This window comes from Callithrix jacchus, chromosome 22, assembly GCF_049354715.1.
Source record: "Callithrix jacchus isolate 240 chromosome 22, calJac240_pri, whole genome shotgun sequence".
Classification (NCBI taxonomy): Eukaryota; Metazoa; Chordata; class Mammalia; order Primates; family Cebidae; genus Callithrix; species Callithrix jacchus.
The window spans coordinates 15,339,348-15,365,611 of NC_133523.1; the positions used below are offsets into that span (position 1 = coordinate 15,339,348).

Here is a 26,264-nt window from a genome sequence, read left to right on the forward strand (position 1 = left end):
GAGTCAGAAATAGTGGGCAAAACTGATATATACATACATGTATATACATATATATGTATACACACACATATATATGTATATGCACACACATGCATATATATATATATATATACTCCTTTTTTTGTGACAAGTTCTTGGAGTGTTGCCCAGGCTGGTTTTGATCTCCTGGACTCAAGCAATCCTCCAGCCATAGTCTCCTGGATAGCTGGGATTACAGTTATTCTTTTGTTCTATACTTCTGTTGTATGCTGGTACCACTCTATTTTATTTATTATTGCTTTAAAATATATTCTAATGTTTGGAAAACTCTACATTCTGCTTGTAAATCTCCTAAATTTCCAGTCTCTAAATTTAATTTTTCAAAGGAGCCCAATGATCATTTTGTTGAGTTTCCAAGAAAAGAAAAAAGGAGAGAGAGACTGACCATGGTGACTCATGCCTATAATCCCAGCACTTCAGGAGGCTGAGGTGAGAGGATCACTTGAGCTCAGGAGTTCAAGACCAGCCTGAGCAACATAGTGAGACCCCCCGGCCTACCAAAAAAAAAAAAAAATTTTTTTTTTTTTAAGGAAGAAAGGGAAAAAAATGGAGAAAAAGAACTCCAGGGGGAATTTGGTTTTGCAATCCAAATTGCAGGCAGCTGAAAGCACAGCGCAGCTTCCTGGTTGCGCAGGGAACCCGAGGGTGATCTCTGAGCTTCTCTGAGCCTTCCAGAGAAAGGCCCCATGGCCGGCTGACCTGGACTTACTTCCTGCTTCCCTCTTGAACCAGGCATCACCCCTGTACAGCCCAAGAGCCACGGCATCATTCTGCTCCATGACTGTGACTTGCGGGGGGCCTTCCAGAAAAATCAGAGATGTACTGGAGGCCCTTGGAGAGGTGTCTCTCTGGTAAATAAGTCATTAGGCAGCACCGAGGCCGGGGACAGCTCCCTAAGGTACTTCCTTTTAGAGAGGCTCTGGTCTCTTAGGCAGCACGGAGGCCGGGGACAGCTCCCTAAGGTACTTCCTTTTAGAGAGGCTCCGGTCTCTTGGGCCATCAGCAGCCCCAGTGTCTCCAGAGCTCTGAGAGTTGTTCCTGGTGGGAATTCTTTCTATTTCCCTTGCTTTGATCCCAAAGACTGGAGCCGTTTGTTTTGTTTTGTTCACCACCTGTTCCTTCGTATAACCTCTGGTTTGTGGTTGGCTTGTGTCTTAGTCTGTTTTCTGTTGCTTATAACAGAATGCCTGAAACTGACTAGTTATAAAGAAATGAGGCCAGATACTGTGGATCATACACGTAATCCTAGCGCTTAGGGAGACTGAAGCCAGAGGATTGTGTGATTCCAGGAGTTCAAGACCAGCTTGGGCAACATAGCAAGACCCCATCTCTACAAAAGAATAAAACAGTTAGCTGGAGTGGTGGCTCATGCTTGTAGTCCTAGCTGCTCGAGAGGCTGAGGTGGGAAGATCCCTTGAGCCTGGGAGTTCGAGGCTGCAGTGAGGTATGATTGCACTGTGGCACTCTGGCCTGGGTGACAGAGAAAGAGTGTGTCTCTTAAGAAGAAGAAAGAATAGAAAAGAAATTACTATTATTTTTATTTTTGAGATGGAGTTGCTCTGTTGCCCAGGCTGGATTGCAGTGGCATGACCTCTGCTCACTGCAACCTCTGCCTCCTGGGTTCGAGCGATTTCCAGCTAACTTTTGTATTTTTAGTAGAGACGGGGTTTCATCATGCCTGCTGGACTGTTCTCAAACTCCTGACTTCAAGTGATCCACATTCTCGGTCTCCCAAAGTGCTAGGATTACAGGCATGAGCCACTGTGCCCAGCCAGAAATTCATTTCTTAGGTTTCTGGAGGCTGGGCAGTCCAAGGTCAAGGGGCTGCATCTGGTGACAGCCTTCTTGCTACTGGGGTCTCACGGAGTCCTGAGGTGGTGCAGAGTATCACGTGGCGAGAGGGCTGAGTGTGCCACCTCAAGTCTCAGTCTTTCCTCCTGTTCTTATAAAGCCACAAGTCACATTCTTGTGATAACCCTTTCATTGATCCATCCATTCATCCATTCATCCAGGAGTGGGTTAATCCATTCATGACGGCAGAGCCTCATAACCCAGTCACCTCTTAAAGGGTTTACCTCTCAACACTGTCACATTAGGGATTAAGTTTCAACAGGAGTTTTGGTTGTGGAGGGACAAATATTCAAACTGTACCACCTGGCTATGCCTTTTCCAACTTCTCTTGTTCATATGAGGCTGTTATTGCGGCAAAGGTCCCTGGAGCACAGCGTCTTCTTCAACATCCTATCATCACTGATTCCATTTATCCAGGTTTCTTCCATGCGTGCCCCTGGAGTATTCTGGTACAACTCAACAGACTGTGGAGGGGTGATTGCTTCTATTTCTTTTTTTGTTCTTTTCTCTCTTTTTTTTTTGGACTCCAAGCTGTCGTCCAGCCTGGAGTGCAGTGGCACGATCTCAGCTCACTGCAACCTCCACCTCTCAGGTTCAAGTGATTCTCCTGCCTCAGCCTCCTGAGTAGCTGGGACTACAGGCACGCGCCACCATGCCCAGCTATTTTTTTTTGCATTTTTAGTAGAGACAGGGTTTCACCATGTTGGCCAGGATGGTCTCAATCTCTTGACCTCATGATCCACCCACCTTGGCCTCCCAGGGTGCTGGGATTACAGACGTGAGCCACTGTGCCTGACGATTATTTCTATTTCATACTGGGAAAACTGGACTTTGGCTCTGGCCTGAAGGGCTAGGTCTCCTCAAGGTTAACTCTTTTTTTTTTTCTTTTTTTTTTTGAGACAGCATCTCCCTCTGTCGTCCAGGCTAGAGTGCAGTGGCATGATCTCAGATCAGTGCAGCCTCAGTCTCCTGAGCTCAAGTGATCTTCCCACCTCAGCCTCCTGAGTAGCTGGGACTGCAGCCATGCACCACCATGCCAAGCTCATTTTTGTATTTTTTTGTAGAGATGGGGGTTTCACCATGTTGCCCAGGGCTGATCTTGAACTCCTAAGCTAAAGTGATCCACCCATCTTATCCCAAAGTGCTGGGATTATAGGTGTGAGCCACCATACCTGTCCAGGTGAACTCTTTTGCCTTCCAGATTGCACCTACTCTGAGTGTGGCCCTGGCATTAAGACCAAAATTTTGGGCCAGATGCGGTGGCTCATGCCTATAATCCCAGCAGTTTCAGAGGCTGAGGTGGGTGGATCACGAGGTCAGGAGTTCAAGACCAGCCTGGCCAACATAGGGAAAATCCATCTCTGTTAAAAATAAAAAAATTAGCTGCACATGGTGGTGCATGCTTGTAGTCCCAGCTACTCTGGAGGCTGAGTCGGGAGAATCACTTGACTCTAGGAGGTAGAGGTTGTGGTGAGCCAAGATCACACTTCAGCCTGGGCAACGGAGTGAAACTTCATCAAAAAAAAAAAAAAAACAAAATTTTATGGCCTACAGACTTTTGTGCAGCGGGGCTGGGTGCGGTGGCTCACACCTATAATCTAAGCACTTTGGAAGGCCGAGGCAGGCAGATCACTTGAGGTCAGGAGTTCAAGACCAGCCTGGCCAACGTGGTAAAACCCTCTCTCTACAAAAAATGCAAAAAATTAGCCAGGTATGGTGGTGGGCACCTGTCATCCCAGTTACTTGGGAGGCTGAGGTAGGAGAATCACTTGAACCCGGGAGGCAGAGGTTGCAGTGAGCTGAAATTGTGCTATTGCACTCCAGCCTGGGTAGCAAGAGTAAAACTCTGTCTCAAAATAAAAATAAAATCTTGTGCAGCGGGATAGCCCTGTCTCCCTTCGCTGCCCCTCTTCTTGCTAGTGCCTTAGCTGCCTCTGCCCTTCCTACGGCAGCCTTGCTCCTTCCTGCCACAGGGCCTTCGCACATGCCACCGCCCCTGCCTGCAATGTACTCTGCCTGATAAACTCCTTTTCATGTCTGATTCTGCAGCTCAGGTGAATTGCCTTGACTCCCCAGACTATATGCAACCCATGTTGGGAAAAAAAAACAAAAAACCATGCCCTTTATTTATTTATTTATAGACAGAGTCTCACTCCGTTGCCCAGGCTGGAGTACAGTGGCATGATCTTAGCTCGCTGCAGCCTCCCAGGTTCTAGTGATTCTCCTGCCTCAGCCTTCCAGGTAGCTGGCATAACAGGCACACAGCCACCATACCTGGCTAATTTTTCTATTTTTAGTAGAGATGGGGTTTCACCATGTTAGCCAGGCTGGTCTTGAACTCCTGACCTCAGGTGATCCACCTGCTTTGGCCTCCCAACGTGCTGGGATTACAAGTATGAGCCACTGTGCCCAGCTGATACACATTTATTTAATACAATTATTTTACATGGCACAAAAACCGTCATAAGGAAATAAGGACCCACAAAAGCAGTTGGAGTCATTTACTTATATATTGAGTTGGACAAAGAATAGTCAATTGTGGCTGGGCACAGTGGCCTGTAATCCCAGCACTTTGGGAGGCTGAGATGGGAGGATCACTTGAGTCTGAGAGTTCAATACCAGCCTGGGTAATATAGGGAGACCCTGTCTGTACCAAAAATAAAATCTCAAAAATTAGCCGAGTGTGTTGGCACGTGATTGTGGTCCCACCTACTCAGGAGGCTGAGGTGGGAGGATCACTTAAACCCAGGAGGTCAGCCAGGTGCAGAGGCCCACGCCTGGGCGGAGGTGGGTGGATCATGAGTTCAGGAGTTCAAGACCAGCCTGGCCAGATGAAACCCCGTTTCTACTAAAAATACAAAAATTAGCTGAGAGTGGTGGTGGGTGCCTGTAATCCCAGCTACTCGGGAGGCTGAGCCAGGAGAATTACTTGAACGCAGGAGGCAGAGGTTGCAGTGAACCAAGATTGCACCACTGCACTCCAGCCTGGGCGACAGAGTGAGACTCCATTAAAAAAAAAAAAAAAAAAAACCCAGGAGGTCGAGGCTGCAGCAAGTCATGGTCGTATCACTGTACCTCAGCCTGGGAGACAGAGCAAGACCCTGTCTGAGGAAAAAAAGTGAGGTTTGAATCTGTGATTTCCTCTCTGCTAGGCCCTCATCGGTGATCAGTACGGCCCCTGTCTGGTTCCCTCGCAGATTGACGAGAAGGAGTGGGAGGTATTGAGGGCCCGGCTGACTGCCAGGCCGAGTGACCTGGAGCTGGTGGCAAGGCACTTCCGCAGGGAAGAGAATGCGGTTCCTCCCGCCTACATCCTGCAGGCACCAGGTAATGGGGAGGCCTGCGAGCCAGAGGAGGCCACCCTAACTTCTGTCCTACGCTCTGGAGCCCAGGAGGCCCGGAGGCTGGGCCTCATCACCCAGCAGCAGTGGCACCGCTACCACCGGTCAGGTGAGGCTGCAGGGACTCCCCCAGAGATCCACATGAAACCACGTGTTCAGAATTTCCATCTGCTGTTGGCAAAAATGCAGCAGTCTGCATTTCTTGCAAATGCCGAACCAATCAACCTCTGGTCCCTTGGCTCTGACTATTCACTATTTCACTGATCCAAGATAGTTCAGCCACGTTCCTGATCAATCTTGGTCTCTTAGGATCTTCTTCTCCTCGCTGGCTCTATCTTCTTGTCTCCCAGGGATGCCCCTGACATGGGTTGGGGGTGTATTAGTCTGTTCTCATGCCACCCATAAAGACATACTTGAGGCTGGGTAATTTATAAGAAAAGAGGTTTAATGGACTCACAGTTCCATATGGCTGGGGAGGCCTCACAATCATGGCAGAAGGTCAAGGAGGAGCAAAGGCACGTCTCACGTGGCAGCAGGTAAGACGGAGTAAGAGCCAAGCAAAAGGAGAAACCCCTTATAAAACCATCAGATCTTGTGAGATGTATTCACTACCACGAGAACAGTATGGGGGAAACCACCCCCGTGATTTAATTCTCTCCCACCAGGTCCCTCCCACAACACATGGGAATTATGGGAGCTACAGGTCAAGATGAGATTGGGGTAGGGACACAGGCAAGCCATATCAGGGGAAGCAATCCAGGTGACCACCATGCCAATTTGCCTGGGATGGAGGGGTTCCTAGGATGCAGAATTTATAGTACCAAATCTAGCAGGCTGGGCCCAGTGGTGTCCACCTGTAATCCCAGCATTTTGGAAGGCCAAGGCAGGAGAATCACTTGAGCCCAGGAGTTTGAGACCAGCCTGGGCAATATAGTGACACTTCATCTCTTAAAAAAAATTGTTTTTAATTTGCCAGACGTAGTGGTGTGCACATATAGTCCCAGCTACTCAGGAGGCTGGGGCAGGAGGATTGGTTGAGCCCAGAGGCAGAGGCTGTGTGAGCCAAGATCATGCCACTGCACTCCAGCCTGGGTGACAGAGAGAGACTTGTCTCAAAAAACAAAAATGAAAACAAAATTAGCTGGGTATGGTGGTGAATGCCTGTAGCCCCAGATACTCAGGAGGCTGAGATGAGAGGAGCTCTGGAGCCCAGGAGTTGGAGGCTGCATTGAGTTATGATCTTGCCACTGCACTCCAGCAAGGGTGACAGAATGACACCCTGTCTCTAAATAAATAAATAAATTAGCCAGGTGCAGTGGCTCACAACTGTAATCCCAGCACTTTGGGAGGCTGAGACAGGCAAGCAGATCATGAGGTCAGAAGTTCGAGACCAGCCTGACCAACATGGTGAAACCCCATCTCTACTAAAAATACAAAAATTAGCTGAGGGTGGTGGTGCACGCCTGTAATCCCAGTTACTCAGGAGGCTGAGGCAGGAGAATCTCTTGAACTTGGGAGGCAGAGCTTGTGGTGAGCTGAGATTGTGCCATTGCACTCTAGCGTGGGCAACAAGAGTGAAACTCCGTCTCAATAAATAAATAAATAAATAAATAAATAAATAAATAAATAAATAAAATACAGTCAACCCTTGAACAACATAGGGTTCATGGACTCTAACCTCTTGCACAGTCAAAAATCTGTATTAACTTTGAGTTCAGGAGTTCGAGACCAGCCTGGGCAACATGACAAAACCCCGTCTCTACAAAAAATAAGTTAGCCAGGTGTGATGGCATGTGACTGCAGTCCCAGCTACTGGGGAGACTGAGGTGGGAGGATTGCTTGAGCCCAGGAGTTGGAGGCCACAGTGAGCCATGACTGTGCCACTGCACTCCAACCTTAACTACTTAACTACTTACTCCCCCAAAACTTAACTATTAAGAGTCTATAATTGACCGAAAGTGCTACCAATAACATAAATAGTTGATGAGGCATGGTGTCTCATGCCTGTAATCCCAGCACTTTGGGAGGCTGAGGTGGGTAGATTACTTGAGCCCAGAGTTAGAGACCCGTCTGGGCAACATGGCAAAACCCCATCTTTATTTTTTTTTTTAAATTAAAATTAGCTGGGCATGGTGGTGCACACCTGTAGTCCCAGCTACACAGGAGGGTGAGGTGGGAGGACTGCATGAGCCCAGGAGGTGGAGGTTGCAATGAGCCCAGATTGCACCACTGCACTCCAGCCTGGGTGACAGAGTGCGACCCTGTAACAAACAACATAAAAAGTTGATGAGGACATATTTTGTATGTTTCTATCTATCATATACTGTATTCTTGTGGTTTTTTTTTTTTTGAGATGGAGTCTCACTCTGTCATCCAGGCTGGAGTGCAGTGGCATGATTGTGGCTCACTGCAACCTCTGTCTCCTGGGCTCAAGTGATTCTCCTGCCTCAGCCTCCTGAGTAGCTGGGATTGCAGGCTTGTGCCACCAACTCAGCTTATTTTTTGTATTTTTTAGTAGAGACGGGATTTCACTGCCATAGCTGGGATGGTCTCGATCTCCTGACCTGGTGATCTGCCCACCTTGGCCTCCCAAAGTGCTGTGATTACAGGTGTGAGCCACTGCTCCCGGCCCCATATCCTGTATTCTTACAATAAAGTAAGCTAGAGAAAAGAAAGCATTATTATAAAAACTGCAAGGAAGAGAAAATATGTTTTCTGTTGATCACTCATGAGCGGATCATCAGTCACAAAGGTCTTCATCCTCATCATCTGCACCTTGAGTAGGAAGAGGAGGGGTTGGTCTTGCTGTCTCAGGGGTGGCAGAGGCAGAATACACTTGACCTGTGTAGTTCAAACCCATGTTCGTCAATGGTCAACTTCATACAATTCAGTGGCAATTAGTACATTCACTGAGTCCTGGAGCCACCCTCCATGTCTAGTTCCAAGACATTTTATTTTTATCTATTTATTTATTTAATTTTGAGGGGACAAGATCTTGCTCTGTTGCTCAGGCTGGAGTGCAGTGGCACAATCACGGCTCAAGCAATCCTCCCACCTCAGTCTCCCCAGTAGCTGGGACCACAATCACGCCATCACGCCCAGCTAACTTATTGTTTGTAGAGATGGGATTTTGCCATGTTGCCCAGGCTGGTCTCAAACTCCTGAGCTCAAGCGATCATCCGGCCTCTGCCTCCCAAAGTGCTGAGGTTACAGGCATGAACCACTGTACTTGGCCCTCCAAGACATTTTCATCACCTCAGAAGAAGCTTTACCCATGAAACCCTCCCCATCTCCCATCTCCCAGCACGGGCAACCACCACCAATCTGTTTTCAGCCTCTATGAATTTGCCTGTTCTGGACATTTCATGTCAATGCAATCTCACACGATGTGGCCTTTTTTTTTTTTTTTTTTTTTTTTTTTGAGAAAAAACCTAGTCTGGAGTGCAGTGGCGCAATCTTGGCTCACTGCAACCTCTGCCTCCCAGGTTCAAGCGATTCTTCTGCCTCAGTCTCCCGAGTAGCTGGGACTACAGGCACACACCACCACATCCAGTTAATTTTTGTATTTTTAGTAGAGGCGGGGTTTCACCATGTTGGTCAGGCTGGTCTTGAACTCCTGACCTTCTGATCCGCCCACCTCAGCCTTCCAAAGTGCTGAAATTACAGGCGTGAACCACCACGCCCAGCCCTACTACGTGGCCTTTTGTGTCTGGCTTCTCTTACTCAGCATCATGTTTTGAGGTTCATCTACATTTTAACACCTATGAGTACTTCATCCATTTCAGTGGCTGAATAGTATCCCATTGTGTGGATGGACCATATTTTGTTTATCCATTCACCTGTTGATGGATGTTTGTTTTGATTTGTTTTTGAGATGGAATCTCACTCTGTTGCCCAGGCTGAAGTACAGTGCCCTGATCTCAGCTCACTGCAAACTCCGCCTCCCAGGTTCACGCGATTCTCCTGTCTTAGCCTCTTGAGTAATTGGGATTACAGGCATGTGCCATCATGCTGGGCTAATTTTTGTATTTTTAGTAGGGATGGAGTTTCACCATGTTGGCCAAACTGGTCTCGTACTCCTGACCTCAGATGATTCACCCTCCTCAGCCTCCCAAAGTGCTGGGATTATGGGTGTGAGACGCTGCACCCGGCCTGTTATGGATGTTTGGATTGTTTCTGCCTTTTGGCTATTGAAAATGGTGTTGTTATGAGCAAGGGTGTATTATATTTGTTGGAGTCTCTGTCGTCAGGTCTCTTCAGCAGATACCTGCAGTGGGATTGCTGGGTGCGATAGTAACCCCATAATTCACTTTCTGAGGATGACAGCATTGTTTTACAGTGTGGCTGCTCCTCACATGGAATCTCTGTGTCGCCCACCCTGAGGGGATCTTTGATTAATAATGCCTAAATCAGGCCGGGTGCAGTGGCTCATGCCTGTAATCCCAGCACTTTGGGAGGCCGAGGCTGGAGAACCGCTTGAGTTCAGGAGTTGGAGACCAGCCTGGGCAACATAGCAAGACCCTGTCTCTACAAAAAAATACAAAAATTACCTGGGCATGGTGGCAGGCACCTGTAATCCCAGCTACTCAGCAGGGGCTGAAGTGGGAGGATCACTTGAGCCTGAGAGGCAGTTTGCAGTGAGCTGTGATCGTGCCACTGCACTCCAGCCTGGGAAACAGAGTGAGGTAAGACAGAGTGTCTTAATATTAATAATAATAATAAATGGCTTAATCAGTGTGACTGTGGCTGGGCTCCATGGCTCACATCTGTAATCCCAGCACTTTGGGAGGCTGAGGCAGGTGGATCACTTAAGGCCAGGAGTTCGAGACTATAATGGCCAATGTGGAGAAACCCCATCTCTACTGAAAATACAAAACTTAGCTGGGTGGGGTGGCACATGCCTGTAATCCCAGCTACTCAGGAAGCTGAGGCAGGAGAATTGCTTGAACCGGGAGGCGGAGGTTGTGGTGAGTTGAGATCATGCCATTGCACTCTAGCCTAGACAACAAGAGCAAAACTCTGTCTCAAAAAAAAAAAAAAAAAATCAGTGTGACTCTGGGTGCAGTCCCCGGATGAGCAAGCCTTGGCTTGTTGTGAATGTGAACTCCGGGGCCCCTCCCAGATCTGCTGAATCAGAACTTCTGGAGGTGGGGGTCTTTTCGAGGCCCCCAGGTCGGACTCTGGTGCACGCTGACCTTGAGTACCAATGCACGACCCCCAGCAACAGGTCGCCCAGCAACCCCATTTAAGTCAGCTGCTGACCCAATAATGACCACCCTTCATTCCTTCCTTCCCTGCTTTGGCAGTCATTGAGTGGGAGATAGAGCGGGGCCTGCTGAGCTCAGAGGGCTGGGACCAGCGAGCCACTATCTTCCTTCGAGATATCCAAGACCTCCACAAACACGTCCTGGAGGACTGCGCCCTTATGATGGTGGACCGGCTCGCAGATGGCTGCCTGGACATGGATGCCCAGAGCCGTCTCAGCAGCCTCAAGGCTCACATCACTGACGTGCACCCCGGGGTCCTCAAGGCGCACTGCCTGCCATGGAGCCGGGATCTGGTGAACCCCAAGAACAAGACTCACGCCCGCTACCTGAAGGAGCTGGGTGAACAGTTTGTGGCAAGGGCCAATCATCAGGTCCTCGAACACCTCCGTGAGCTAGATGTGGCCAGGCAGGAGATGGCGTGGCTCTACCAAGAGATCCGCCACCACCTTTGGCAGAGCTCGGAGGTCACCCAGACTTTCTGCGGACGCCAGGAACTCCTAGCCCGGCTCAGTCAGCAGCTCAGGCAGGATGACAGCAAGCCACACACCCCCCTGGTACTCTTTGGAGTCCCGGGCATTGGAAAGACGGCCCTGATGTGCAAGCTGGCTGAGCAGATGCCAAGGCTGCTCGGGCACAAGACAGTGACCATCCTGCGGCTGCTAGGGACGTCGCAGATGAGCTCGGATGCCCGCGGCCTGCTGAAGAGCATCTGCTTCCAGGTGTGCCTGGCCTATGGGCTGCCCCTGCCCCCTGCCCAGGTCCTGGATGCCCACACCAGAGTGGTCCACTTTTTCCACGTCCTCCTCCACACTGTCTCTTGCAGAAACTTTGAGTCTCTTGTGCTCCTGTTGGATGCTATGGATGACCTGGACTCTGTCCACCATGCTCGGAGGGTGCCCTGGCTGCCTCTTAACTGCCCCCCAAGGGTGCACCTCATCCTCTCGGCTTGCTCAGGGGCACAGGGGATTTTAGATACCTTACAGCGGATGCTCCCCGACCCGGAGGCCTACTGGGAGGTGAAGCCCCTCTCTGGAAACCAAGGCCAGGAGATGATCCAACTCCTGCTGGCGGCAGCGAAGAGGACACTGAGCCCCGTGCACACAGATTTGCTCTGGGCCAGCCTCCCGGAGTGCGGGAACCCGGGGCGGCTGAGGCTGGCCTTTGAGGAGGCCCGGAAATGGGCCTCCTTTACTGTGCCTGCCCCTCTGGCCAGCACCGCAGAGGAAGCTACGCACCAGCTCTGCGCCCGCCTGGAGCAGACGCACGGGCGGCTCCTCGTGGCCCACGTGCTGGGCTACATTGTCTCCTCCCGGTGAGTCTCTGTGCTTTGAAACTCTTATTTATTTATTTATGTTTAATTTTTTTGTTTTTAGAGTTGCAGGTCTGGCTCTGTCACCCAGGCTGGAGTGCAGTGGTGCGATCACAGCTCACTGCAGCCTCCAACTCCCAGGCTCAAGTGATGCTCACGCCTCAACCTGCTGAGTAGCTGGGACTACAGGCGTACACTACTGTGCCCAGCCAAATATTATTTATTTATTTATTTGAGATGGAGTGTTTTCTCTTGTTGTCCAGGCTGGAATGCAGTGCTGCAATCTTGGCTCACTGCAACCTCCACCTCCGGGTTCAAGCGATTCTCAGCCTTAGCCTCTTGAGTAGCTGGGATTACAGGCACCTGCCCCCATGCCCGACTAATTTCTGTATTTTTAGTGGAGACAGGGTTTCACCATGTTGGCCAGGCTGGTCTCGAACTCCTGACCTCAGGTGATCCACCTGCCTCAGCCTCCCAAAGTGCTGGGATTACAGGCGTGAGCCACCACACCTGGCCTGTTCATTTCTTTTTTTCTTTTTTGAGGCCAAGTTTCACTCTTGTTGCCCAGGCTCTAGTGAAGTGGCACAATCTCAGCTTACCGCAACCTCTGCCTTCCAGGTTCAAGACATTCTCCTGCCTCAGCCTCCCGAGTAGCTGGGATTATAGGCACCTGCCACCACGCCTGCTAATTTTTGTATTTTTAGTAGAGATGGAATTTCACCATCTTGGCTAGGCTAGTCTCGAACTCCTGACCTTGTGATCCACCCCTCCCCTTGGCCTCTCAAAGTGCTGGGATTACAGGTGTGAGCCACCTCACCTGGTGGTGCAGTTTTTAAATTTTTATTTTTAGAGCTACGGGTCTGGCTCTGTCACCCAGGCTGGAGTGCAGTGGTGCGATCATAGCTCACTGCAGCCTCCACCTCCCAGGCTCAAGTGATCCTCCCACCTCAGCCTGCCAAGTAGAGTGGCTGGGACTACAGGCATGCACCACTGTGCCCAGATAAATATAATTTTTGTGTCAACTATACTTCAACAAAACTTGGAAAATAAACAGATACATGCGAAAGAAAGAAAAGGCTGCCTACGTGGTTGCTTAAGCCAGTGAAGTCTCAGGGTTATAAATTGCAGTAAACCTGGGTCATGGTAGTCTGGGCCATTGCTCAGAGATGCTAGTTGTAAATGAGGAGTCCAAAGTAACATGCAGAGATTGCTTTTTTGATATAGCAAGAAAAGAGAGGGAAGGAAGGAAGGAGGAAGGAGAGGGAAAGACAGGAAGAAAGGAAGGGAAGAAGGGAGGAAGGAAGGGAGTGAGGAAGGGAAGAAGGGAGGGAGGGAGGGAAGAAGGGAGGGAGGGAGGGAGGGAGGGAGACAGGGAGGCCTGGTGTGGTGGCCCACGCCTGTAATCGCAGCACTTTGGGAGACCAAGGTAGGTGGATCACTTGAAGTCAGGAGTTTGAGACCAGCCTGGCCAACATGACGAAACCTTGTTTTGGCTAAAAATACAAAAATTAGCTGGGATGATGGTGGATTACAAATCTCAGCTGCTCAGGAGGCTGAGGCAGGAGAATCACTTGAACCCTGGAGGTGGAGATTGCAGTGAGCCAAGATTGTGCCACTGTGCTCCAGCCTGGTGACAGAGTGAGACTCCATCAGAGAGAGAGAGAGAGAGAGAGAGGGAGAGAGAGAGAGAGAGGAAGGGGGGGAGGAAGGAAGGAAAAGAAGGGATGAAAAAGAAAAGAAAGGAAAAAAGGAAAGGAAAGAAAAGGAAAGAAACAAGAAATAAGAAAAGATGAAAGAAAGGAAGGAAAGGAAAGAAGAAGGGAAGAAGAGAAGGAAGGAGAAAAAGGCAAAAATAACTAGCAGCAGTGAGGAAGGGGTTAATCGGAAGCTCTCAAACAGCCAAACTCCCTCCCCAGAGTTTGTCCTCTGCCAATTGGCAGAGACAGCAAGGAACGAAACTCTGCCTTTGCTGCAACCGGCCAAGAGCAGACACCCAGAACCACCATCCAAAATGCTGGGCGACACCACTTTGCCTCTTCTCGGTCTCAGGGGGACAGTTTTTTTCTTTCTCAGCCTGTGCCATTTCAGACCTTTGTCAGTTACCACAAATTAATCTAGAGGGTGTTGGTTACCCCAGCGAGGGGGTCTTTCTGCTTGTTTCTTTGCCAGAAATAGAAACACATTTATGCTAGTGTAAGAAATAAGAGAGTAGGTTGGGTGCAGTGGCTCACGCCTGTAATCCCGGTGTTTTGGGAGGATCACTTGAATCCAGGAGTTTGAGACCAGCCTAGGCAATATAGTGAGACCCCTGTCTGTACAACAAATTTTTTTTAAGTTGGCTGAGCATGGTGGTACATGCCTGTAGACGCAGCTACTCAGGAGGCTGAGACAGGAGGATCACTTGAGCACAGGAGTTGAAGGCTACAGTGAGCTCTGATTGCACCACTGCACTACAGACTGGGAGACAGAGGAGAGGGGAGCAGGGAGCGGGGAGAAGGGAAAAGGGAGGGGGGGAGGGGAGAGTGGGGCTTTATTCCCATGGGGAGTTTGGGAAATTCAGGGTCATTTTACAGCTGACTCCAGAGGGCATATCCCAGATTTGCCAACTGGCCTACACTCTAAGAGTACAAATATGGCCTGCTGTTGTGGCTCACACCCATAATCCCAGCACTTTGGGAGCCTGAGGTGGGAGAATTACTTGAGCCCACGAGTTCAAGACCAGCCCGGGCAACAAAGTGCAACCTCCTGCCCCAATGAAAAATACAAATATTAGCTGGGCGTGGTGGCGCACACCTGTAGTCCCAGCTACTCATCTGAGGCAGGAGGATTCATTGAGCCAGGGGGTCATGGCTGCAGTGAGCTGTGATCGTGCCACTGCACTCCAGCCTGGGCAACAGGGCAAGACCCTGTCTCCAGAAAAAAGTGCAAATAATGACTGGGACATGTTCTGGAATAGAGGCTGTGGCTCATCAGGCCATTCTGTTGAAATCAGCTTGGGGGAAGTGAGTTGTCGTGGAAACTGTCGTAAAAATCAGGGTCGTTTCTCCTATGAATTTATTTTTGTAGTCCCCATGTCTACAGAAATAAAAAAAATTATCAGGGTGTGAGTGTGTGCAGTCTCAGATACTCAGGAGGCTGAGGCTGGAGGGTTGTTTGAGCTCAGGAGTTCGAGGCTGCAGTGAGCTCTGATCGCACCACCGCACTCCAGCCTGGGAGATGGAGCGAGACCCTGTCTCTAAAAAAAAACAAATAATGGGACCAAGTGAGGTGGCTCACACCTGTCACCTCAGCACTTTGGGAGACTGAGGTGGCCAGATCATTTGAGGTCAGAAGTTCGAGACCAGTCTGACCAACATGATGAAACTCTGTCTCTACTAAACATACAATAAATTAGCCAGGCATGGTAGCGTGCACCTGTAATCGCAGCTACTAGGGAAGCTAAGGCAGGAGAATTGCTTGAATACTGGAGGTGGAGGTTGCAGTGAGCCAAGATGACACTCCTGCCTGAGTGACAGAGCAAGACTCTGTCTCAAATAATAAAATAATAACACATTCCTTCTCCCTTTGGGGTCCTCTCTGCACATCAGCTCTCCTTGCAGACTCTTCTTTCAGCAGCTTGCCTTGAGTCACAGTTGGCATCAAGAGCTCGTATTTCTGGGACCTGGTGCCATCTTGCCATCTTACTGACTTGTTCTTTGGGTCCCAATTCCAAAGTCCGAGGAGACAGAATCAGTTGGCCGAATTGGTGCTCTCTCTGGTCCAATCAGGAAAGCCAGGTGTCTCACCGGGCCAGCGCAGGAGGTGGTTATGAAACATGATGATGAGGCGGAGGATTCTGGTTGCTCCAGTTCCATGAAAATATGTCATGCTTATACATCAGATCCATGTGGTAGGATGGTGACAGCTTTTCTCTTGGAGCAGACCTGAAATCCTTCTAGTCCAGAGGTTGTCACCTCAGGATAGTTCTGCCCCTACCCAGGGGGCACTAGAAAGTGTCTGGAGGCACTTTGGGTTGTTATGACTGAGCAGGGTGGTGCTCCTGGTGTCTCTACTGAGTGGAGTCCAGAGATGCTGTTTAACACCCTACAGTGCAAAGGATGGTTCTACTTTAGAGAATGACCCAGCCCCAGATGTTGATAGTGCAGAGGGTAATAAATCTTGCCTTAGCATGAGAGACCCTATCCATTCATCCATCCATCAATCCCTCCCTCCCTCCCTCCTTCCATCATCTCTATCATCATCCATCCATCCATCAATTCATCATCTCAATCTTTCATCCATCCATCCATTGTCTCTATCTTCCATCCATCTATCCATCATCTTGATCTTCCATCCTTCTATCCATTCTCTCTAAATTCCATCTACCCTTCCATCCATCATCTCTAGCTTCCCTTTACTCATCATCTCTGTCTTCTATTCATCCATCCATCTATCCACCCATTATCCTGATCTTCCTTCCATCCATCTATCCATCCATCTATTCATCTACTCTATCTTTCTCCTACCCATTATCTCTGTCTTCCATCCATCTATCCAATCATTCATCCACCCATCATCTCTATCTTCAATCCATCTATCCATCCATCCATTCATCCATCCATCCACCCATCATCTCTGTCTTCCATCTATCCATCCATCCATCCATCCACCCATCATCTCTATCTTCCATCATCCATCTATCTACTCATCATCTCTATCTTCCATCCATCTATCCATCAGCTCTACCATCTATCCATTCACCCATCATCTCTGTCTTCCATCATCCATCCATCCACCCATCATCTCTATCTTCCATCCATCTATCCATCCATCAACTCTATCTTCCATCCATCTATCCATCCATCAACTCTATCTTCCATCCATCTATCCATCCATCAACTCTATCTTCCATCCATTCATCATCTCTATCTTCTATCCATCCATCTACCCATCATCTCTATCTTCCATCAATCTATCCATCTATCAACTCTATCTTCCATCCATCCGTCTATCCACCCATCATCTCTATCTTTGATCATCCATCCATCCACCCATCATCTCTACCATCCATCTATCCATCTATCCATTCATCCACCTATTATCTCTATCTTCCATCCATCCATCTACCCATCACCTCTACCTTCCATCCATCCATCCACCCATCATCTCTATATTTCTTCTATCCATCTGTCCATCCATCCATCTACCCATCTTTATATTCCTTCCATATATCTAGCCATCCATCCACCCATCATCTCTATCTTCTATCATCCATCCCCATGATCTCTGTCTTCCATCCATCCATCCATCCATCCATCTACCCATCATCTCTATATTCCTTCCATTCGTCCATCCATCCACCCATCATCTCTATTTCCATCATCCGTCCACCCACCTATCATCTCTACCATCCATCTTTCCATCCATTCATTCATCCACCCATCAACTCTATCTTCATCCATCCATCCACCCATCATCTCTATCTTCCATCCTCTATCCACCCATCATCTCTATCTTCTATCCATCCATCCAACCACCCATCAACTCTACTTTCCATCTATCTATCTATCCATCTATCTAGCCACCCATCATCTCTATCCATCCATCCATCCACCCAGCAACTCTACTATCCATCTATCCATCCATCTAGCCACCCATCATCTCTTTCATTCATCCATCTATCCATCCATCTATCTACCCATCATCTCTATCTTCTACCCATCCATCTAGCCACCCATCATCTCTATCTTCCTTCTATCCATCTATCCATCCACCCATCGTCTCCATCTTCCATCCATCCATCTAGCCTTTATCTCGATCTTCCTTCCATCCATCATCTCTATCATCCATCTATCCATCTCTCTATCCATCCACTCTATTCTTTCTTCCACCCATCGTCTCTATATTCCATCCATCCATCCATCCAACCATCCATCAATCCATCCATTCATCTACCCATCATCTCTATCTTCCATCCATCCATCCACCCATCAACTGTCTTCCATCCATCCATCCATCTACCCATCATCTCTATCTTCTATTATCCATCATCTACCCATCATCTCTATCTTCCATACATCCATCTATCCATCCACCCATCATTTCTAGTTTCCATCATCCCTCCATTCACCCATCATCTCTATCTTCATCCATCCATCCACCCATCAACTCTGTCTTCCATCCATCCATCTACCCATCATCTCTATCTTCTATCATCCATCCATCTACCCATCATCTCTATCTTCCATACAATCTATACATCTATCCATCCACCCATCATTTCTATTTTCCATCATCCCTCCATTCACCCATCATCTTTATCTTCCATCATCCATCCATCCACCCATCATCTCTATCTTCCTTGTATTCATCACCTCTATCTTCATTCATCCATTCATCCACCCATCATGTCTATCTATATCATGTCTATATATATTTCTCTATGTCCCATCAATAAATATGTATCATCTCCATCTCTGTCTAGCTGTTACCTCTAGTAATCTATCATTGTAGCTCTCTAACATCTATCTCTACCTTTCTAACTCTATATTTATCCCACATCTACAAATATACCATTTTAATCTGTCCACCTATTTAAATTATCTATTTATCTATCATCTCTATCTCTAGCCATCTATTCATTTGTAGTCTCAATCTCTGTATCTATCTTTTCTATCTTTACTATCTTCGAGCTCTCTCTCTCTCTCTCTCTCTCTCTCTCTCTCTCTCCCTCTCTCTCTCTTATTTTTCTTTTTGAGGCAGAGTTTCACCCTCTGTTACCCAGCCTGGAGTTCAGTGACTCGATCACAGCTCACTGCAGTCTTGGCTTCTTGGGCTCAAGCGATCCTCTTATCTCAGCCCCCTCTGAATAGCTGAGACTACAGGTGCACACCACCACCCCCAGTTATCTATTTACTCTTCTTTTTTTTCTTTGAGGCAGAGTCTCACTCTATTGCCTAGGCTGGAGCCTCCTGGGTTCAAGTGATTCTCATGTTGGAGCCTCCCAAGTAGGTGGGATTATAGGTGTGCACCACATGCCTGGCTAATTTTTGTACTTTTAGTAGAGACAGAGTTTTGTCATGTTGGCCAGGCTGGTCTCAAACTCCTGGCCTCAAGTAATCTACCCACCTTGGCCTCCCAAAGTGCTAGGATAATGGAAATAAGCCATCGCACCCAGCCTTATTTATTTATTTATTTAGTAGAGACAGGGTTTCACTATATTGCCCAGGCTGGTCTCAAACTCCTGGGCTCAAGCAATCCTCCCAGGGCCTCCAAAAATGCTGATATTATAGACATGAGCCACCATCCCTGACCTGTAATCTGTCTCTGTATATACAGTTGGCTCTTGAACAACCTGGAGGTTAGGGGAACCAAATATCTCCCAACATAGCTCAAAATTGATGTATAACTTTTGACTCCCCCAAAACTTAGCTACTAATAGCCTACTGTTGACCAGAAGCCTTACCAGTAACATAAACGATTGATGAACATGTATTTCATGTTTTATGTATTACAGACTGTATTCCTACAATAAAGCAAAGTAGAGAAAAGGATAGTAGAAAAATCATAAGGGGGGCTGGGGCACAGTGGCCCATGCTTGTAATTCCAGCTATTTGGGAGGCTAAATACAAGAATTGCTTGAACCCAAGAGGCGGAGGTTGCAGTGAGCTGAGATGGCACCATTGCACTCGAACCTGAGCAACAGAGTGAGACTCTGTCTCAAAAAAAAAAAAAAGAAAAAATAAGGAAGAAAAACACATTTATTTGGGAGCCTAGAAGCTACAAGAGGCAATTAAATAAAAAAATTAAAATAAATTTTAAAAAAAGGAAAAACACATTTGCTATTCATGAAGTGGAAGTGGATCATCACAAAGGCCTTCATCCTTCTCATCTTCATGTTAAGTAGGCAGAGGAGGAGGAGGAAGAGGAGAAGGAGGAAGGGGGCTTGGTTTTGCTGTCTCAGAGACAGCACAGGTGAAAGAAAATTCACATGTAAGTAGATTTGTGCAGTTCAAACCTGTGTTATTCAAGGGTCAACTATATACCTATCTGCCCATCTGTATCTATTTATTTATAATCTATTTATCTTTATGTCTATCTCCATGTCTATTGTTCTATCTCTTATTTATATCTATCTTTCTATAATCTATCTTGTACCCATCCATCCATCCTCTGAACCTTCCATCCAATCATCCATCCATCATCTCTGTCTTTCATCCATCTATCCATCATATTGATCTTCCATCCATTCTCTCTAAATTCCATCTGTCCTTCCATCCTGTCTGTCTATCTATAATCTACATGCCTATCTGTACATCTGTCTGTCTATCTATCATGCTACCAGCATCTGGTGGGTGGTAGCTTGGGTGGAGGGTGCTACACATCCTACAACAGGGGTCCCCAACCTAACCCCCGGTACCGGTACCAGTCCGTGGCCTGTTAGGAACCAGGCTGCATAGCAGGAGGTGAGTAGCAGGCAAGCAGGTGCATCTTCATCTGTATCTGTACTGCCTGAGCCACCTCCTGTCAGGTCAGCAGCGTCATTCGATTCTCATAGGAGCTCAAATCCTACTGGGAACTGTGCATATGAGTAATCTAGGTTGCTCAGAACTTATGAGAATCTGATGCCTGATGACTTGTCACTGTCTCCCATCACCTCCAGATGGGACCATCTAGTTGCAGGAAAAGAAGCTCAAGGCTCCCACTAATTCTACATGATGGGGAGTTGTATAATTATTTCATTATATATTACAATGTCATAATAAAAAATAAAATAGTCAATAAATGTAATGAACTTGATCATCCCAAAACCATCACCCCCACCCGTCCATGGAAAAAAAAATTGTCTTCCAAGCAACCGATCCCTGGTTCCAGAAAGATTGGGGACTGCTGACCTACAACACACAGGACTGTCCCCACCCTAAAAAAATGATCTGACCCCAAACATCAACATTTTGAGCCCAAGAAACGCTGCACTCAGGCATGCCCCGTGCCCTCTGGGAGCCTCACTTCCTCCCCTGCACAGAGGGGCTGATTGGGAGGAGCATCCATTCCCCAAGGCTGCTGGAGGCCTCAATGAGGCCATGCTCGCTGGAATAAGAGCTCAGAATAAGGGAAACTAGAGCATTATCTTCTTAGCCCTCAACAGTTTTGCTTTTGGCAGATGAGGAAACTGAGGCAAAGAGGAGGTACATTACTTGCCAAGGTCTCTTATCCAGGATCAAATGCAAGGGGTGACCATGCACAGCCCTGTTTTACAATTCAGGCTAGGCGGGTCCCGTGGGGGTGCCAAGTGAGGTGCCTACCCTGGGGTTCGCATTGCTTAGAAGGTGTCTTCGGGGATGAGGATGGGCTCTCAACCCAGTAGTTCTCCCATGACCATGGGCACATCTTCTGGGCTCTCTCTCATACCATATTATGGAGCCATTTGCAGGCCAGGTTTAGTGGCTCATGCCTGTAATCCTCACTTTGAGAGGCTGAGGCGGGCAGATCACCTGAGGTCAGGAGTTGGACAACAGCCTGGTCAACACAGGGAGACCCCATCTCTGCAAAAAAAAATACAAAAATTAGTCAGGCATGGCAGTGTGCACCTGTAGTCCCTGCTACTCGGGAGGCTGAGGCATGAGAATTGCTTGAACCCAGGAGGCAGAGGTTGCAGCGAGCCAAGATGGTGCCACTGCAACAGTAACAACAACAACAACAAAATGGAAAGAATGTTTTCAAAGAGTGCAGTGTTGGGTATCCCATCGTAACTACAAGCCATGGAAACCATGGAACACTTGGAAGGCTGTTCATGCAACCCAGAAACTGAATCTTAAATTGTGTTAATTTTTAACTAGTTTAACCTTATTTTTATTAATTTGTTAATTTATTTATGTATTTATTTTAGAAACAGGGTCTCACTCTTTTGCCCAGGCTGGAGTACAGTGGTGCAATCACAGCTCACTGCAGCCTCAACCTCCTGGGCTCAAGCGATCCTCCCACCTCAGCCTCCTGAGTAGCAGGGACTACAGGCGTGTACCCTATGGCCCAGCTAATTTTTAATTTTTTTTTGTAGAGATGGGGTCTCCCTGTGTTGCCTAGGCTGGTCTTGAACTCTGGCCTCAAGAGATCCTCCTGCCTCAGCCTCCCAAAGTGCAGGGATTACAGGCATGAGCCACCAAGCCCAGCCCACTTATCCTAATTAAAGACACACCTTAGTGGGCCGGGGCAGGGCGGGGTGGGTGCAGTTGGTTTCTGCATCATTTTCCTTGCGTTACCTCATCCTTCCCTCGCTGTGCTGTCTGTCTCAGACCCCTTTGAGGTTGAGGAGCGGGCATTTCATGGTTCTGTAGATGCGCATGCGTAGGAAAAGATTGGAAAAGGTCTTCCTTGGTGGGTACTGCCCTGACCCGGCTTGGGGCCTTGTGGGCGCTGTCCAAATGCTGATCCCAGGTGATGCGTTGCACACCGCGCAGGTGGCTGTATCCCTCCCTCTCTTGGCTTCTGCATCCTCCAAACGCAGAAGACAGGAGATGTGCCTCAAAGCCCCACCCCTCCTCCCAGGCATGGTCTCTCGGAGGCAGAGCTGAAGGATGTCTTGTCCTTGGACGACGAGGTCCTGCAGGCTGTGTACCAGGACTGGACCCCGCCCAGCAAGGAGCTGCTGCGATTCCCACCCCTGCTGTGGGTGCGGCTTCGTCGGGATCTGGGATACTGCTTGGCCCGGCGGCCTGTGGATGGTTCCACCCTCCTGGCCATTGCCCACAGGTAGGTCCAGGCAGAAGTGTCAGCAACACTGCCTGGGTGGGACCTCAAGAATGAGAGCTCACTGGCGGGGGGGTCTTCTCAGAACCAGATCCTTCACTCCACATTCCCAGGGGATCAAGTCCAGTTCGAACACTGGCACAATTCACTCATTTTTAAAATTGAGTTGAGGCTGGATGCAATGGCTCACGTCTGTAATTCCAGCACTTTGCGGGGCCAGGGCAGGAGGATTGCTGGAGGCCAGGAGTTGGAGGCCAGCCTGGGCAACATAGTGAGGCCCCATCTCTACAAAAAATGTAAGAAAATGAGGTAGGTGTGATACACTTTTGTGGTCCCAGCTACTTGGGAGGCTGAGGCGGGAGGATCACTTGAGCCCAGGAGTTTGAGGCTACAGTGATTGCATCGCTGCGCTCCAGCCGAGGCCACAGAGTGAGATCTTGTTTCAAAATAAACTAGACAAAAATAGGTGGAGTTCACATAACATAAAATTCACCACATTATTTTATTTTATTTTGATTTTTTTTTTTGAGACAGGGTCTCACCCAGGCTGGAGTACAATGGTATCATCATGGCTCACTGCAGCCTCAAACTCCTGGGCTCAAGCAACCCGCCCACCTCAGCCTCCAGAGTAGCTGGGACTACAGGCATGTACAACCATGCCTGGCTAATTAAAAAAATTTTTTAGAGATGGGGGTCTCACCACATTGCCCAAGTGGGTCTCGAAATCCTGGGTTCAAGAGACATACCCACCTTGGTCTCCCAAAGTGCTGCGATTACAGGAATGAGCCACCATGACTGGCCAATTCACCGCATTTTATTTTATTATTTTTTGAGATGGAATCTTGCTCTGTCACTCAGGCTGGAGTGCAGTGGCACAGTCTCAGCTCACTGCACCCTCCGTCTCCTGGGTTCAAGTGATTCTCCTGCCTCAGCCTCCTGAATAGCTGGGATTACAGGCATGAGCCAGCAAAAAAAGGCCTGGCTAATTTTTGTATTTTTAGTAGAGACAGGGCTTCACCATATTGGCCAGACTGGTCTTGAACTCCTGACCTCAGGTGATCTGCCTGCCTCGGCCTCCAAAAATGTTGGGGTTACAGGTGTGAGCCACTGCACCCAGCCAGAATTCATCATTTGAAAGTGGACAATTAAGTGGTATTTTAGTACACTCACAATGTTGCACCCTCACCTCTGCCTAGTTCTAGAACATTTCCATCCCCCCAAAAGGAGATGCTGTCCCCATCAGCAGTCACTCTCCACTCCCCTCCCCCAGCCCCTGGCAGCCACTCATCTGCTTCCTGTCTCTATAGATGTGGCTGTTGTGGGCACTTCAGATCAGTGGAATTACACACCATGTGGCCTTTCATGTCTGGCTTCTCTCACTCAGCATCGTGTTTTCAGGGTTCATCCACATCGTAGCAGGGATTGGTGCTTCATTCCTTTTCATGGCTACATAATATTTCATTGTATGGATGGACCACCTTTTGTGTATCTTCATCTATAGATGGACTCTTGCATTGCTTCCATGTTTTTGCTGTTGTGAACATCTTCCTTCTTTTTCTTCCTTCCTTTTCTTCCTTCCTTCCTCCCTCCCTCCCTCCCCCTCTTTCTTGCCTGCTTGCTTTCTCTCTTTCTTTCTTTTATCCCTCCCATCCTCCCTTCCTCTTTCTTTCTCTCTCTCCCCCCGCCTCCCCCTCTCTTTCTTTCTTTTCTTTTCTTTTCTCTCTCTCCCTCCCTCCCTCTCCCTCTCTCCCTCCCTCTTTCTCTTCCTTCCTTCCTTCTTTTCTTTTCTTTTCTCTTTTTTTGGAGTCTGTCTCTGTTACCCAGGCTGGAGTGCAGTGTCACAATCTGGGCTCACTGCAACCTCCACCTGGGAGGAGTGATTCTCTTGCTTCAACTTCCTGAGTAACTGGGATTACAGGTGCCCACCACCATACCTGGCTAATTTTTGTTTTTGTTTTTTTAGTAGAGACAGGGTTTCACTATGTTGGCCAGGCTGGTCTTGAACTCCTGATCTCAGGTGCTCTGCCTGTCTCAGCTTCCCAAAGTACCAGGATTACAGGTGTGAGCCACTGCGCCCAGCCTGAACACCTGTTTTTTTGATTCTTCTGGGTATATACCCAGGAGTGGATCTGCTGGGTCATGTGATAAGTTATTTTACATTAAAATTTTGGAGGAGCCCAAAGGTTCCTTTTTGAAGGTAAATTTATGTAAGGAAAAAGAAAACATGGACCAATTTAGAGATAGATGTTACATATCAAATAGCACAGGTGGTCCACAGATGGGTTTAGGATGGCTTGGCATTTGAGAACTGCCTCCAGGAAGGCAGGCAGCCCCCTTTTAGCTCGATGGGTCTCCAGTTCCATCAGCCTGTGTATCCTCTCTGTAGACAGCTGGTCCAGGTGGTCCGTGAGCGCTACCTGTCGGGGTCCGAGAGAGCCGAGAGGCACGGAGTCCTGGCCGACTTCTTCTCGGGGACCTGGAGCCAGGGTACCAAGAAGCTCATCACTCTGCCACTTGTGGGGAAACCCCTCAACTTGGACCGAAAGGTGAGGTACCTGGGACCCCCGCTCCCCACCTGTAACCTCCACCCTGTCTGGCATGGCTCACTTCCTCCCTTCCCCTTTTTGCACTCAAAACATCCTCCTGACCTCCTCCTCCTTTCCCACAGAGGGAAGATATCCCTTTTACCCCAATTTTTTTTTAAATTTTTTATTGCATTTTAGGTTTTGGGGCACATGTGCAGAACATGCAAGACAGTTGCATAGGTACACACATGGCAGTGTGTTTTGCTTCCTTTTTCCCCTTCACCCACATTTGGCATTTCTCCCCAGGCTATCCCTCCCCAGCTCCCCTCCCCCCGCTGGCCCTCCCCTTTTCCCCTCAATAGACCCCAGTGTTTAGTGCTCCCCTCCCTGTGCCCATGTGTTCTCATTTTTCATCACCCGCCTATGAGTGAGAATATGCGGTATTTCATTTTCTGTTCTTGTGTCAGTTTGCTGAGAATGATGTTCTCCAGATTCATCCATGTCCCTACAAACATCACAAACTCATCATTTCTGATTGCTGCATAATATTCCATGGTGTATATGTGCCACATTTTCCCAATCCAGTCTATCATCGATGGGCATTTGGGTTGATTACAGGTCTTTGCTATTATAAACAGTGCTGCAGTGAACATTCGTGTGCATGTGTCCTTATAGTAGAACGATTTATAGTTTTTTGGATATATACCCAGTAATGGGATTGCTGGGTCAAATGAGATTTCTATTTCTAAGGCCTTGAGGAATCGCCACACTGTCTTCCACATGGTTGAACTAATTTACACTCCCACCAGCAGTGTAAAAGTATTCCTTTTTCTCCACATCCTCTCCAGCATCTATTGTCTCCAGATTTTTTAATGATCGCCATTCTAACTGGCGTGAGATGGTATCTCAATGTGGTTTTGATTTGCATCTCTCTGATGACCAGTGATGATGAGCATTTTTTCATATGATTGTTGGCCTCATATATGTCTTTTGTAAAGTGTCTGTTCATATCCTTTGCCCATTTTTGAATGGGCTTGTTTGTTTTTTTCCTGTAAATCTGTTTGAGTTCTTTGTAAATTCTGGATATCAGCCCTTTGTCAGATGGGTAGACTGCAAAAATTTTTTCCCATTCTGTTGGTTGCCGATCCACTCTAGTGACTGTTTCTTTTGCCGTGCAGAAGCTGTGGAGTTTGATTAGGTCCCATTT

The 26,264-nt window shown here is 48.1% G+C and overlaps 1 protein-coding gene across 1 annotated transcript in view; it reads left to right on the top strand.

Moving 5' to 3' along the window:
• Positions 1 to 26,264, top strand: part of NWD1 (NACHT and WD repeat domain containing 1) — a 101,296-nt gene that overhangs the window by 15,198 nt on the left and 59,834 nt on the right. Inside the window, 4 exon segments of the mRNA XM_035287137.3 lie at positions 5,043 to 5,340; positions 10,538 to 11,810; positions 22,332 to 22,535; positions 24,919 to 25,078. Coding sequence (XP_035143028.3) covers positions 5,043 to 5,340; positions 10,538 to 11,810; positions 22,332 to 22,535; positions 24,919 to 25,078 — 1,935 coding nt within the window.